We start from the raw sequence: 15818 nt of genomic DNA on the forward strand, positions 1-15818 counted from the left end.
CAGTCATCTCCCTGATCAATCTCTCTTTCTCTCACACACATACCAGTCACCTCCCTGAACAATCTTTCTCTCACACACATCACCTCTCTGACTAATCTTTCTCTCTCACACACTTCACCTTCCTGACTGATCTCTCTTTCTCTCTCACACACACGTCACCTTCCTGACCAATGTCTCTTTCTCTCAGACACACACACGTCACCTCCCTGACCAATGTCTCTTTCTCTCACACACACACGTCACCTCCCTGACCAATCTTTCTCTCATATACACACGTCACCTCCCTGACCAATGTCTCTTTCTCTCACACACATATATCAGTCATCTCCCTGACCAATGTCTCTTTCTCTCACACACATATATCAGTCATCTCCCTGACCAATCTTTCTCTCTCACACACATATCAGTCATCTTCCTGACCAATCTTTCTCTTACACACACACCCCAGTCACCTCCCTCTCTCACACACGACACCTCCCTGACCAATCTTTCTCTCATATACACACGTCACCTCCCTGACCAATGTCTCTCTCACACACATACATCAGTCATCTCCCTGACCAATCTTTCTCTCATATACACACGTCACCTCCCTGACCAATGTCTCTTTCTCTCACACACACATATCAGTCATCTCCCTGACCAATGTCTCTTTCTCTCACACACATCAGCCATCTCCCTGACCAATCTTTCTCTCTCACACACACACACGTCACCTCCCTGACCAATCTCTCTTTCTGTCACACACACACGTCACCTTCCTGACCAATGTCTCTTTCTCTCACACACATATATCAGTCATCTCCCTGACCAATCTTTCTCTCACACACACATATCAGTCATCTCCCTGACCAATGTCTCTTTCTCTCACACACATATATCAGTCATCTCCCTGACCAATCTTTCTCTCACACACACATATCAGTCATCTCCCTGACCAATGTCTCTTTCTCTCACACACATCAGTCATCTCCCTGACCAATCTTTCTCTCTCACACACACACGTCACCTCCCTGACCAATCTCTCTTTCTGTCACACACACACGTCACCTCCCTGACTAATCTCTCTTTCTCACACACACACGACACCTTTCTGATCAATCGTTCTCTCACTCACACACGTCACCTCCCTGACCAATCTCTTTCTCTCACTCACACGTCACCTCCTGACCAATTTCTTTCTCTCTCTCACACACACGTCACCTCCCTGACCAATCTCTCATTCTCTCTCTCTCTCTCACACACACACAAACACAACGTCACCTCCCTGACCAATGTCTCTTTCTCTCACACACACATATCAGTCATCTCCCTGACCAATCTTTCTCTCACACACATATCAGTCATCTCTCTGACCAATCTTTCTCTCACACACACACGTCACCTTTCTGATCAATCTCTTTCTCTCACACATGACACCTCCCTGACCAATATCTTTCTCTCCCTCAAACACACACACCAGTCACCTCCTTCACCAATCTATTTCGCTCACACACACACGTCACCTCCCTGATCAATCTCTATTTCTCTCTCTCACACACACAGTCACCTCCCTGACTAATCTCTCTTTCTCTCACACACACACACACACACGTCACCTTTCTGATCAATCTCTTTCTCTCACACACGTCACCTTCCTGACCAGTTTCTTTCTCTCTCTCACACACGTCACCTTCCTGACCAATCTTTCTCTTACACACACACCCCAGTCACCTCCCTCTCTCACACATGACACCTCCCTGACCAATTTTTCTCTCATATACACACGTCACCTCCCTGACCAATGTCTCTTTCTCTCACACACATATATCAGTCATCTCCCTGACCAATCTTTCTCTCACACACACATATCAGTCATCTCCCTGACCAATCTTTCTCTCACACACACATATCAGTCATCTCCCTGACCAATGTCTCTTTCTCTCACACACATCAGTCATCTCCCTGACCAATCTTTCTCTTCACACACACACGTCACCTCCCTGACCAATCTCTCTTTCTGTCACACACACACGTCACCTCCCTGACTAATCTCTCTCTCTCACACACACACGACACCTTTCTGATCAATCTTTCTCTCACTCACACACGTCACCTCCCTGACCAATCTCTTTCTCTCACTCACACACGTCACCTCCCTGACCAATCTCTTTCACTCACACACGTCACCTCCCTGACCAATCTTTCTCTCTCACCCACACACGTCACCTCCCTGATCAATCTTTCTCTCTCACCCACACACGTCACCTCCCTGACCAATCTTTCTCTCTCACCCACACACGTCTCCTCCCTGACCAATCTTTCTCTCTCACCCACACACGTCACCTCCCTGACCAATCTCTTTCTCTCTCACACACACGTCACCTCCCTGACCAATCTCTCATTCTCTCTCTCTCCCTCTCACACACACACACAAAAACACAACGTCACCTCCCTGACCAATGTCTCTTTCTCTCACACATGACACCTCCCTGACCAATATCTTTCTCTCCCTCAAACACACACACCAGTCACCTCCCTCACCAATCTATTTCGCTCACACACACACGTCACCTCCCTGATCAATCTCTATTTCTCTCTCTCACACACACAGTCACCTCCCTGACTAATCTCTCTTTCTCTCACACACACACACACACACGTCACCTTTCTGATCAATCTCTTTCACTCACACACGTCACCTTCCTGACCAGTTTCTTTCTCTCACACACACACGTCACCTCCCTGACCAATCTTTCTCTCTCTCTCTCTCACACACACACACATACACCCACCAGTCACCTTCCTGATCAATCTTTCTCTCACACTCACCAATGACTTTCCTGAGCAGTATCTTGCTCTCCTGAGCAGTATCTTGCTCTCACACGTTTTCTCTTACTTACACACACGCGCACACACACACACACATTTCTCATACACTTACAGATATGCTGGCTCACTCTCTCTCTGTCTCACTCACTCCCACTCCCACCCCCAGCACACATGGCAGCTACAGCACAAGGTAGCCGGTATACTAAAAAAGATAAACCCAGCCCCACATATAATTGACACCATACCGACAAACGACATAAAAAAACTAGCCAACATAGTCTCCCCCACATTAACAAAAATCATAAACCTCTCCTTAAAGGAAGGATCCCTTCCAGATAACCTAAAAGGAGCAATAATTAAACCAATAATAAAGAAAAAGAACAGTGACCCAATTATACTGAGTAACTACAGACCAGTATCAAATCTACCACTAATAGTAAAATTAATAGAAAAAAATCCTTCAGAAACAATTAGCCGAAACCTAGACAACAATAATATACTATACCCCTCACAGCACAGATTTTGCAAACATTACAGCACTGAAACCTTACTTCTCTCATTGACTGACAGCATAATGAGAGGTTTTGACAATGGTAAACATTACATCCTTCTAATGCTTGACCTGTCCTCTGCCTTTGACACAGTAAATCACAACATACTGCTAAAAAGACTCGACGAAATTGGATTAAAGGAAAAAACTAATGCCTGGTTCAGATCATACCTAAGTAACAGATATTATCAAGTTCAAATAAAAAACACATTGTCAGAGAAAATAAATCTAGCAACTGGAGTACCACAAGGATCAGCACTCTCTGCTACACTTTTTAATATCTACCTACTTCCACTGTGCCATCTTCTAGCAGGCCTGGGTATCATACACTACATACGCTGATGATATTCAAATATTACTACCAATCGAAGACTCACTGGAATAAACACTAAACCTAGCAATCATGTACCTTGACATCATAAAACAACTACTAAACCAAATGGAGCTCGTCATTATCATAGAAAAAAACGAATTCCTCCACCTTGAACAAAAAATCTCCAATACTACTAAAAAACAATCAGAAAATTGAAATAGCCGAGAAAGTATGGAACCTCGGTGTAATAATAGACACAGAACTCAGCCTCAAATAACACATATCATTAAAAGTCAAAAAAGGATATGCCAAACTAATGGTCCTCAGGAAACTTAAACCATTACTAAATCAAACGAACTTCCGAACTGTGCTACAAGCTTTAATATTTGCCAGCACTGACTACTGTAATGCCCTACTATTAGGATTACCATACACGACAATAAGACCACTCCAAATACTCCAAAACTCGGCCGCAAGAATTTTGACAGGCAAAGAAAAAGAGACCATATCACTGAAACACTAGCTGAACTACACTGGCTGCCAATTGAATACAGGGTGAAATATAAAACCCTTTGCACTATACATAAACTAATCCACGACGAAAAAGCTGAATGGCTAAACACAGCACTCCACGTCCATGTCCCACACAGAAACCTGAGATCTGCCAACAAAGCCCTCCTAACCATCCCCTCAGTCAAAACTGCAAAACTAACACAAGTCAGAGAAAGAGCACTATTATTGGCCGGACCGATACTATGGAATACCATGCCCATAGAGGTAAGACTACTGAGAGATTTCAAAACTTTCAAAAAGAGCTTAAAGACATGGCTCTTTAGAGAAGCTTTTTCACAAAGCGAGTGAGAAGGAGAAAAACACTGAAAGCTGTACACACAAAATCTTTATACAGCACTAGCACATTTTATGTATGTACGTCATGGTTTGTTTACTACACCTCTTAATTGAATGTATAATCTAACCATCTTTATTGTAGTCACAGGTCAGATTAGACAACACTGAACATATAGCCATTATTGTGAAACTATGTTACCGAGCTTATCAGGCACCTCCATTACTAATAATAGGAACAGATGCATGTACAATTTACTCTATGTGCCTCTATGTAAACCGTTGTGATGGTAATATACTGAACGACGGTATAGAAAAGATTTAAAATAAATAAATAAATATACTGCTATTAAAAGCAGAGTCCTGACAGACTAGAAACTGCAGCATAAATGACCTCCTCGCCCCGCAGTGGCAAGAAGGCAGCACTCAGCTGATTGCTTGTGCTGCTATCTCGGCACAGAGCAGTCAGCCTAGAATGCAAATCTATGTTTTTTCTTCTCCCCACCCCAGCCTTTTATTTTTTTTGCAGTTTATTATTATTTTTATGTTTTATTGCTGGCGTTGCGCTGGCGAGAGAAGGGGAAGTCAGAGCCAGGCCAAGGGGGGGCAGCATCACTATACTCCTGCAGCCCCTGGCAAAGTGGCTAGCCAGCATCGATCTTCAGCTCCAGGTCCGGGCAGCTGATGGACGGCTTTCCCCAATAGTTGCGCGGCAGGAAATCCCAGCAGCCGCATTCTCAGCTGACTGCTCAGTTCCGCAATGATTGCAGCACAGGCAAAGTGCTGAGTGAAGCGGGGCCAGGGAGAGCCTTGGGATGCGATTTCTGCAGCAGCATGCATGCATGGCCTTTTCTTCTTCCCGTGTGCGCGGTAAACATTACTTCCTCTTCCTGGCCACAGGAGTGGGAAGAAGAAAAGGTCACGTTCCTGGTCTGTAACATAGCGTCTGTAATTTGGGAGTCATTTTGTACTCTTCCCTTTCCCTTGCCCACATATCAGCAAGGTTGTTAAGGGTGCCTTTTTAAAACTATGGATGCTATGGAGGCTTTGCCTTTTTTTGGGTAACTGAAATTAAAAAACTGTAATGCACACCCTTGTTTCTTCTCTTGATGACTGCAATTCTTTATATATTGGCTTGCCGCAGTGTATACTTTGTGCATTACAGTACTTGCAAAGTGCAGCAGCCCGTTTTAGTTTCTGGGAATCAATTCAACATTTGTAGAACTACACTGGTTGCCTGTTACTTGGTGAATTAAGTTTAAGATCTTACTACTTGTTATTCAAAGTATTAATGGCCTAGTCTCCCCTACTATTAATGCAGCCTTTAAGCTATATTAGCTTACACGGAGCCTTAGGTCAATGTCACAGGGACTGTTATGTATACTATCATTCAGACAAACCAGACTAGATAAGTCCCGTAAACACTTTTTTTTTTTTTTTTTTAACATACAAGGCCCAATTTTATGGAATATGCTGCCAAAAGAAATTAAAGCTGAGGTCTCCTTTCCAAAATTTAGAAAGATGATAGAAACTCATCTATTCCAGGAAGCTTTTACTTAAGGCAATGTTCTTATCCTTTTGGTCCTTTGGTAAAACATTCGGTAATGAGACTATGTTTTATTATTTTTATTGTTAGTCTCATATTGCTATTTATGTTTTATGTTTTGTGATAGCTTATATGTTTCTTTAACTATTGCTTTATTTTATTTGTTTTTATGGATTTTGTCATAACTGTATATGTATTTTGTAAACTGCTTAGGATTACAGATTGGTGGTATAAATTTAATAATAAATAAATAAATGAATAAATAATTAAAAATGCTGTAAGAATCTGGAACCAGGAAGTGTCTGTCCTGTGTCCTATGCAGAAGAACCTGGAAGCTTCAACACTGGGAGTGCAGTGGTGTGTTACTCATGATTGCTGGAATGCCTCTCCTACTGGTCAGGGCTATCTGGGGGGGGGGGGGCAATTGCCCTATACCCTACACTTTGACCATGGAAGCCACACCCCCAATATAATTTCCTGTCATCTTGTGGGTGGAACCTTGCACATCATGATTCCAGGCCCCCACTGTGGTTGATTTACTCCAGGCCCTGCACCCTTTTAGGATCAGCCCTGCTGCTTGTAATATAAGTGGTGATATATTGATGGTTTGAGAGAGAGGGAGAATAAGGATGGTGGTCACCAAGGTCCAAACAAAGCAATTGATGCTGGCTGAACTTATCCAACTATGGGGCTTCATTCACTAGAACTTTTAACTTGGCCAGTCGGATATGTGGTGGTCAGATAATAGGTCAGTTACTGTATCTCTTATATCTTCAGAGTGACTTGCTCTCAGCAGCTGAGTATTGTCAGCCTGACCTGGGAGTCCCATCTACTGCATTCACTTGCTTTGTTGCCTTTTATGTTGTCCTCAGACCCAGCATGTCTGGACTACACCTGATGAAGAAGGGACGAGATCAGAAGAAGATGGATCTGCACAGGGATTTCACAGTTGCATCTCCAGCTGAGTTTGTCACTCGGTTTGGAGGAAATCGCATAATTGAAAAGGTAATAAATGCATACTTACCCTTGCTTCCAAAGACATTTTTGGGGGTTATCTCTTGGCAGAAATGACAGCAGCTGAACCATTGACCAAACTGCCTAGAAAAGCAAAGCTTTATCATATATATTTGTTAATATTCATGACTTTAATATTTTTTCTTTTAAATAGCATTTCTTAGCATTCAGACAGGTTAATCCACACCAGTGGGTTATGCACCTCTACCAGGAGATTGGAGCAAAGCTGACATCACGGTATATACACCCCTACACTGACATCAGCCCGCCAGTATTCTCCATCTCCAGCAGATGGTGGACGTGCATCTCCCTTGCTTAAAAAAAAAAAAAAAGTAGAAGGAGACAAGGAGAAAATTAATTCGTCCCGCTCTCATGTGGTGATACCTTCTAGTCCCTCCCTCAGTCGAGTTTTCCTGAGGTGATATCTGCGGATACCTCCCTCAGTAGAGTGTCTCGGTCCGGTAGCTGGTTTTCCGGTGTGGACAGCTATAGAGAGAGAAACAGCTGAGAGGCTAGCGGGTGCAGTAAGCCGAATGCGGTGGTGAAGGCCTTTGCTCTCTCCCCCAGCAGCCGGAGACCAACTTTATACTCTGCTGGGACAGGATGAGCTCAGGTAAAGAGTAATTATAAAAAAAATAAATAAAGAGAAGGGGAGTTAATTTTAGGGATTCCATTCCCCTTCTGGTCTCAGAGCTTGGTGCGCTGATCTGACATCCGTCCCCGTCTCCGGGGGAGCTTGGGAAGTTGGGGCAGCTTGGCGGATTGAGCAGCACTTTTGGCTATACCCTGCTTTCAGGCTTTGCTTAGATGCTGCCTAATAGGCAATGGTGGTGCTTGTGCACCTTTCTACGCACAAGTTTTCCACGAAGCAGAGTCTGATGTCAGTTTGTGCTTGTGTGCCTGGGTGGGTGCTTACCTGGACCATGTATTGGGCGCCTACATTTTTGGACAGAGCTTGTTTTTGGGTGCCCTGTCCAGGCTAGCTTGTGTGGCGTGCAGCTGGGCGCACAATTGTCAGATGCTTTTGGGTGCTAGCAGGTGTTTATCCATGGCACTGGTAGCAAAGAAGCCTAAGCACCTTACCCTTTGTGCTGCTTGCCATATTCGGGCATCTCAGCCTGGAGGTTCAGAGAGCATTATCTCTGACTGATTTGCTGAGCCTGGCCCTTCCCAGCATGATGCGGGAATGGGATCGGAGAGGGAACTGTCAGATGGTTTGCCTGGTTTTGGGGCCTCCCGTAAATGGTTTGTCAGAGGGGGAAGGCAACTCAGTTGGTGCAGGACCGATGCCCCCTGGTTTTGGTATAGATCCTTCTCACAGGACAAGCAGGATGGTTGTCCTCACAAATGGGTGACATCGAGGATGGAGCCCACCACGGAAAACTTCTGTCAAAGTTTAAACAGAACTTTGACTGGCCCTACTGGGCATGCCCAGCAAGGCACCGACCCTGCAGCCAGCAGGGGTCTCCCTCCAGTCTTCTTTTTTCCGCGCAGCAGCTGCCACGCGGTGAAAGGAAGCTCTCTTACCACGTTCCTGACAGGAATTCGGTTTTTTCTTTCCGAAGAAAATTTGCCCTCAGGGGTCTCCCTTCGACAAATTTTTGTCACCTTCGCGGAATCCGGTAAGTTTTTTTGCCGATTTTCATCGACTGCCGTCGATTTTGACCCTTGAGGCCTGTTGGCACTTACCGATCCCGCGGCTAAATTTGGCCCTAGGCCATGGCGACAGGGTTCCGTCATTGTCCGGATTGCACCCGACTATGTCCATCACAGACCCCCATAGGGTCTGTGTTCTGTGTTTGGGAAGTGAGCATGATGTCCTGACTTGCACTAAATGTGCCCTAATGACACCTAAGGGTCGTAAAGCCAGGATGGAGAAGATGGGGCTCCTCTTCCATGCACCCACCCCACCACCATCGATAGCATCGACGTCATCGGAACCGGCACCGTCGAAGTTGCACCACCACGGTCAACCCTCCGGTGACCGTCCACCACCGATGACTTCTCGGCCGTCGACTCCTGTCCCCTCCTCGGATGGGCGAGGAGATCGGAAGGACAAGCAATCGCCATCGGCGGCACAAGTCTCGGCCCGTCAAGGATCCACAGCCATCGACCTCTGAACAGGCCGAGCCACCGACAAAAAAGCCTCGGTCAGACCTGGCACCGTCCACGTCTCGTTCGCAGGCATCGAGGAAACCCTCACCCTCTCGGGGTGTGGGAGCCGTGATCCCCACCGGTTACGGTGGTCCCCTCCGGCTCTGCCTCAGCCTCCCTCTCCCGTCGAGCCGGGTATCGTTACCCCCTGGTCTCCGGGCAGAACTGGACCGGCTGGTCCAGGAGGCCACCGAGAAAGCGATGCAAAGGTTCCAGCCTCCACCGCCACCGTCTCCGGCACCGATTCTGGCACCGCCTCAGGCACCGACCTCGGCACCGACTCCGCCACCGAGGAGGGAACCGACCACCGAGCCTCTAGTGGAAGCGCTGGCACCGCTACTGAATCGTATGGAGGCACTCATGCGGGCCCTTCCATCGGTGATTCCAGTAGCACCGACTACACCATCGTCTCCGGCAGGATTCCATCGGCAGGAGAAACACCGTTTCGAATTCCCCCGTCCGGAGTAGTCCCATCGGTGCCTTCGCATACCTCTCCACCGATTATCCCTCGGCTCCATCGATTCCAAGATCGGCAACCGATTCCATCGGCAGCCCCGAAGCCTCGATGCCGTTTACAGTTCCGCTTGCAGCACGATTCCATCCAGATTTCCATCGATGCCTTTGGATCCTCAACCAGGTCCTTCAGGTCTGCAAGCCCCACATGATCCTTATGATACCTGGGGTGATGATACATCTTCTGATACAGATTTGCCATCCCCACCATCTCCTACAGAGAGTAGAAAACGATCTCCTCCTGAAGATCTCTCCTTTATTAATTTTGTAAAGGAGATGTCAGAAATTGTACCTTTTCAGTTGCAATCTGAGACCGATGACAGGCACCAGATGATGGAACTGCTCCAATTTCTGGATGCCCCAAAAATCATCGCTTCCATCCCCATTCACCAGGTATTTCTGGATCTTTTAAAGAAAAACTGGGAATCTCCTTCATCTGTGTCACCAGTTAATAAGAAAGCTGACTCCACATACCTTGTTCAGTCAGCACCAGGATTTCAGAAGCCTCAACTGGATCATCGCTCTGTTGTATTGAGTCTGCACAAAAGAAGGCCAAGCGCCTAAAACCACACTCTTCCACTCCCCCTATCAAGGACAACAAATTCCTAGATAGTGTGGGACGGAAAGTGTATCATGGGGCCATGTTGATATCTCGCATAGCTTCATACCAACTTTACATGACTCAATACAACAGAGCCATCCTTAAACAGATGCAGGACTACGCTGACACGTTACCGGACCAATACCAGCCACAGCTTCAAGCCCTTCTTCACAAAGGATTTGAGGCTGGGAAGCACGAGATCAGAACGGCCTACGATATCTTCGATGCTTCCACAAAAGTCTCAGCTACTGCCATCTCAGCCAGACGTTGGGCTTGGTTAAAGTCATCTAACCTTCGCCCAGAGGTCCCGGATCGTCTAGCCGATTTACCCTGCTTAGGGGGACAATCTGTTTGGAGAACAGATTCAACAAATTGTGGCAGAATTGAAGGATCACCACGAGACGTTGAAGCAACTTTCGTCTGTTCCATCTGAGGTATCCTCCAAACCACCACCTAAGAAGGACTCTAAAAAGTCTTTCTTTCGGCCACGTCGTTATTATCCTCCATCGGCTAGGCCTCGTCCGGCTCGATCCTCCACTAGACCTCAGCCACGCCAACTTCGAAAACAAAGACCTGCTGTGGCCCCACCTCCTGGGCCTGCGGCAGGCCTTTGACTTCCCGGTACGGAGCAATGCCACATCCCACTTCCCGACATCCCTGTGGGGGGTCGTCTGTGCCACTTTTTTACAGCATTGGATACAGATTACCTCAGATCAGTGGGTGCTGGCAATTATCACACAGGGTTACCACCCTCAACTTCATAACTCTTCCGGCAGACTCCCCGCCTCTTCAAGCATGGAGTCTATCCAGCCACTTGACTCAATTACAACAGGAAGTATCCCTTCTTTTGCAATCAAATGCTATAGAACCCGTCCCTCCCTCTCAACGAGGCAAGGGATTCTACTCCAGGTACTTCCTAATTCCAAAGAAGTCAGGGGGGCTACGTCCCATTTTGGACCTTCGGGCCCTCAACAAGTACCTTCAAAAAGAAAAGTTCAAGATGGTAACCCTGGGTGCGCTACTCCCTCTGCTGCAAAGGGGGGATTGGCTGTGCTCCCTCGACCTAAAGGATGCTTATACCCACATTGCGATAACACAATCCCATCGCAAGTATCTGCGGTTTCTGGTAGGCCGCGACCATTATCAATACCGAGTACTACCTTTCGGTCTGGCATCTGCTCCACGAGTCTTCACCAAATGCCTCGTAGTGGTAGCAGCATTCCTCAGGAAGGAAGGTGTCCACGTCTACCCCTATCTGGACGATTGGCTAATCAGGGCCTCCACCCCTCAGATTGCCCACTCCTCCCTAAAATTGACAATCAACACACTCCTTTCCTTAGGGTTTCTTGTCAATTACGAGAAATCTTGCTTAGTCCCATCTCAACCTTATCTTTCATTGGGGCAGACTTGGACACCTTACAGGCAAGGCTTACCTTCCGCTGCAGCGGGTCCAAACTCTCATGTCCCTAGCTCGCCAGCTCCAGTCTCAGGACACGGCCACGGCTCGCCAATTCCTCATTCTCCTAGGACACATGGCATCCTCAGTTCAAGTCACTCCCATGACCCGACTAGCCATGAGAGTAACACAATGGACTCTGCGACACCAATGGATTCATGCTTCTCAGCGCCTGTCCTCCATAGTCGCAGTTACACAAGCGCTTCGCCTGTCTTTAACCTGGTGGACGACTCAAATCAATCTCCTTCAGGGCTTACCTTTTCTCCTACCAGATCCACAAGTAATCCTGACCACCGACGCTTCCCACATCGGTTGGGGGGGCTCATGTGGACGATTTCCAAACCCAAGGATTATGGTCACCAGAGGAAGCCGAACACCAGATAAATATTTGGAACTTCGAGCAATCCGTTACGCGCTCAGAGCGTTCAAGATCGTCTTTCGAATCAGATAATCTTAATCCAGACAGACAACCAAGTGGCCATGTGGTACAATAAACAAGCAGGGAGGCACAGGCTCTTTCCTTCTGTGTCAGGAAGCTGCGCAGATTTGGGCAGAAGCCCTCTCCCACTCCATGTACCTCAGGGCCACTTACCTGCCGGGAGTAGACAATGTATTGGCAGATCAGCTGAGCCGGGTCTTCCAACCACACGAGTGGTCACTCGATCCTCTGGTAGCGACCTCTCTATTTCACAAGTGGGGTTATCCCGACATAGATCTCTTTGCGTCCCCTCAGAACCACAAAGTAGACAACTACTGCTCTCTCATTCGGAGCCAGCACTCTCGGCCGAGGGGATGCCTTCTCCCTCAAGTGGACATCAGGTCTGCTCTATGCATTCCCTCCACTTCTTCTTCTGTCAAGGACTCTCGTGAAGCTTCGCCAGGACGGAGGAACCATGATCCTGATAGCACCCCACTGGCCACGCCAGGTGTGGTTTCCCATTCTTCAGGATCTCTCCATCCGCAGGCACATCCCTCTGGGAACGGATCCGCATCTGCTCACTCAGAACGACGGATGCCTCCTCCATCCCAACCTCCAAGCCTTGTCCCTGACGGCATGGATGTTGAAAGGTTAGTCCTTCAGCCTTTAAACCTTTCGGATTCGGTTTCTCGTGTCCTGATAGCTTCACGAAAGCCCTCCACCAGAAGATCCTATTCGTATAAATGGAAAAGGTACACATCTTGGTGCACTTCCCAGTCCCTTGATCCCCTTTCCTGTCCAATCTCTAAGTTCTTGGACTATTTATGGCATCTATCGGAATCGGGTCTTAAAACCTCTTCCATTAGGATGCATGTCAGTGCGATAGCCGCTTTCCATAAAGGCATACAGGGTGTCCCTATTTCAGTACAACCCCTGGTAACACGCTTTCTTAAAGGCTTGCTCCATCTGAAGCCACCCTACGTCCTCAGGCCCCATCTTGGGACCTTAATCTGGTTCTTGGTCGGCTCATGAACCACCTTTCGAACCTCTACACTCCTGTGAATTAAAGTATCTCACATGGAAGGTATTATTCCTTTTAGCTGTCACTTCAGCTCGCAGGGTTAGTGAGTTACAGGCCTTAGTCACCTATCCGCCTTACACTAAACTCCTGCAGGACTGGGCGGTACTCCGCACTCACCCTAAATTTTTACCTAAGGTAGTTTCTGAGTTTCATATTAATCAATCCATTATACTACCTATCTTTTTTCCCAGGCCCCACTCCAACTCCGGGGAACAGACTCTGCATACCCTAGACTGTAAACGGGCTCTAGCTTTTTATCTAGACCGTACAGTTTCTCACAGGAAGAGCACTCAATTATTCGTCTCTTTCCATCCTAACAAGTTAGGACAACCTGTGGGTAAGCAGGCTCTTTCCCTCCTGGTTGGCGGACTGCATTTCTTTTTGCTATCAGCAAGCTGGCATTCCTTTTCAAAGACCGTGTAAAAGCACACTCTGTAAGGGCCATGGCGACTTCGGTGGCACACCTTCGATCGGTGCCGCTTCCTGACATCTGCAAAGCTGCAACCTGGAGTTCTCTCCATACTTTTGCAGCCCACTATTGTTTGGACAAAGCTGGAAGACAGGACTCCATCTTCGGCCAATCTGTCTTGCGTAACCTTTTTCCAACATGATGTACCAACACCCTTCCACCTTCCCGGTAGGGTGCGGATGCCCTTACCAAATTCCACCCCAGTTGTTGTGCCTCTTGCACGTCGTTGGGTGCATTTGGTGCAAGTCCGGGACATCCTCAGCTCGGTACTCACCCATTTGTGAGGACAACCATCCTGCTTGTCCTGTGAGAAAGCAAATGTTGCTTACCTGATGTAAACAGGTGTTCTCACAGGACAGCAGGATGTTAGTCCTCACGAAACCCGCCCGCCACCCCGCGGTGTTGGGTTCGTTTTGTTTTTACTTTTTAGGCACTGCCTGTAGCTTGTTGAAAATCAGACTGGAGGGAGACCCCTGCTGGCTGCAGGGTCGGTGCCTTGCTGGGCATGCCCAGTAGGGGGCCAGTCAAAGTTCTGTTTAAACTTTGACAGAAGTTTTCCGTGGTGGGCTCCATCCTCGATGTCACCCATTTGTGAGGACTAACATCCTGCTGTCCTGTGAGAACACCTGTTACATCAGGTAAGCAACATTTGCTTTCTGCCTTTTCTTGGGTGGAATCTTTTCAAGGGCTACCATCCTTTCTTCAGGTTCATTTGGTGGCCCAGCCAAACCTCAAAGTTCAGGACCACGCCCATCCTTCATTTCCTTCACTGGCTTCCATTAAATCTAGGAGCACCTTCAAAGCATTGATTGATACACAAGGGACATTCATGGCATCGCCCATCTTAAACTATAGCACTCAACTCCGTCCTCATACATCAGACAGACCAATTAGAAACGCATACAAAGGATCATTATACGCCCCACCTGTCAAATCCACAATAAGAAGCGTGCTATTTCGACAGCAGGGCCCACCCTCTGGAACTCTCTGCCACCAGAGCTTCGACAAGAACCTTGCATCAAACATTTAAGAAACCCTCAAAACATGGCTTTCAGACAAGGCCTTCCGGAATCCCAAGACCACTGGACACCGGTGTTGAAGGACATAACAAGACATGTTCCTCTCTCTTTTCTTCCTGACCCACAGCCCTTACTTCTTGCCACCCTTCCCCCTATCTCTTGTCCCCCTCCTCACCTCTTATCTCTTATCTCTACCCATTGCCCTGTCCCTCTCTCCACACCCTGTGCCATCTTTTACTCTAAGTTAACCCATATTATCCTACTTAGTGCTAAAGTTAAGGTTACTATTAATGATTTAAATGTTCTAATGTGCCAATGCTCCTTAAAGACCCTATTCGTTCTGTTCCAAGTGTTCTTATGTACTCATATTTATATATTCGACTAGACGTTATGTTCTAATGTTACGCCCTAGCCGCGATTGTTCTGTTATTATATTCTTTTGACGCTGTGTTTTTAATGTAACGCCTTAGACGCGATTGTTCTGTTGTATTGTAAACCGATCTGATTTGTAATCCTGCAAGAATGTTGGTATATAAGAATTAAAAATAAATAAATCATAGGCTTTGGATCCCCACAATCCTGGTGCCATGGTAAGCATTGGAGTACGTCTCGACCTGCTGCGGGTCATGCCGATAGGAACCCAGATGGCACAGATGATGAAGGCAATCCTTATTCCCTGGAGAATAGGAAATTCCTCTGGGTTGGAGCCTGTATAGAACAATGTTGTATTTCTTTCATAGAGATGAGTTGCTGACTCTGATCTCCCAGACTTTGAATATGCTGGGGGGGGGGGGGGGGGGCTGATTCCATGTCTGAGCCAAAGGAAAATCCCATTTAATTGCTTCGTGTAAAGCAGCATGTTTCTTCCCCATTATGTATGCTATTCAAGAATTGATTAATCCTGAATGGGGCGCTCTGGAAGCTAATTTTAAAGGGGGACGAGCCTTGGAAGCACTGTACTCCCTGGATTCTGTGGCAAGAGAGCAATTGCGCTTTCCGAAAGCGCTGGTGTGTGCCATCACCAAGT

At 47.1% G+C, this 15818-nt stretch overlaps 1 protein-coding gene across 1 annotated transcript in view; it reads left to right on the forward strand.

The window, feature by feature from the left end:
* The window catches only part of LOC115073128 (acetyl-CoA carboxylase 2-like), a 107658-nt gene that overhangs the window by 34163 nt on the left and 57677 nt on the right, over positions 1–15818 (forward strand). The window contains exon 2 of the mRNA XM_029571310.1: positions 6939–7071. Within this exon, the coding sequence (XP_029427170.1) occupies positions 6939–7071 (133 nt within the window). The remainder of the gene's footprint in view (positions 1–6938; positions 7072–15818) is intronic.

This window comes from Rhinatrema bivittatum, chromosome 11, assembly GCF_901001135.1.
Source record: "Rhinatrema bivittatum chromosome 11, aRhiBiv1.1, whole genome shotgun sequence".
Lineage (NCBI taxonomy): Eukaryota > Metazoa > Chordata > Amphibia > Gymnophiona > Rhinatrematidae > Rhinatrema > Rhinatrema bivittatum.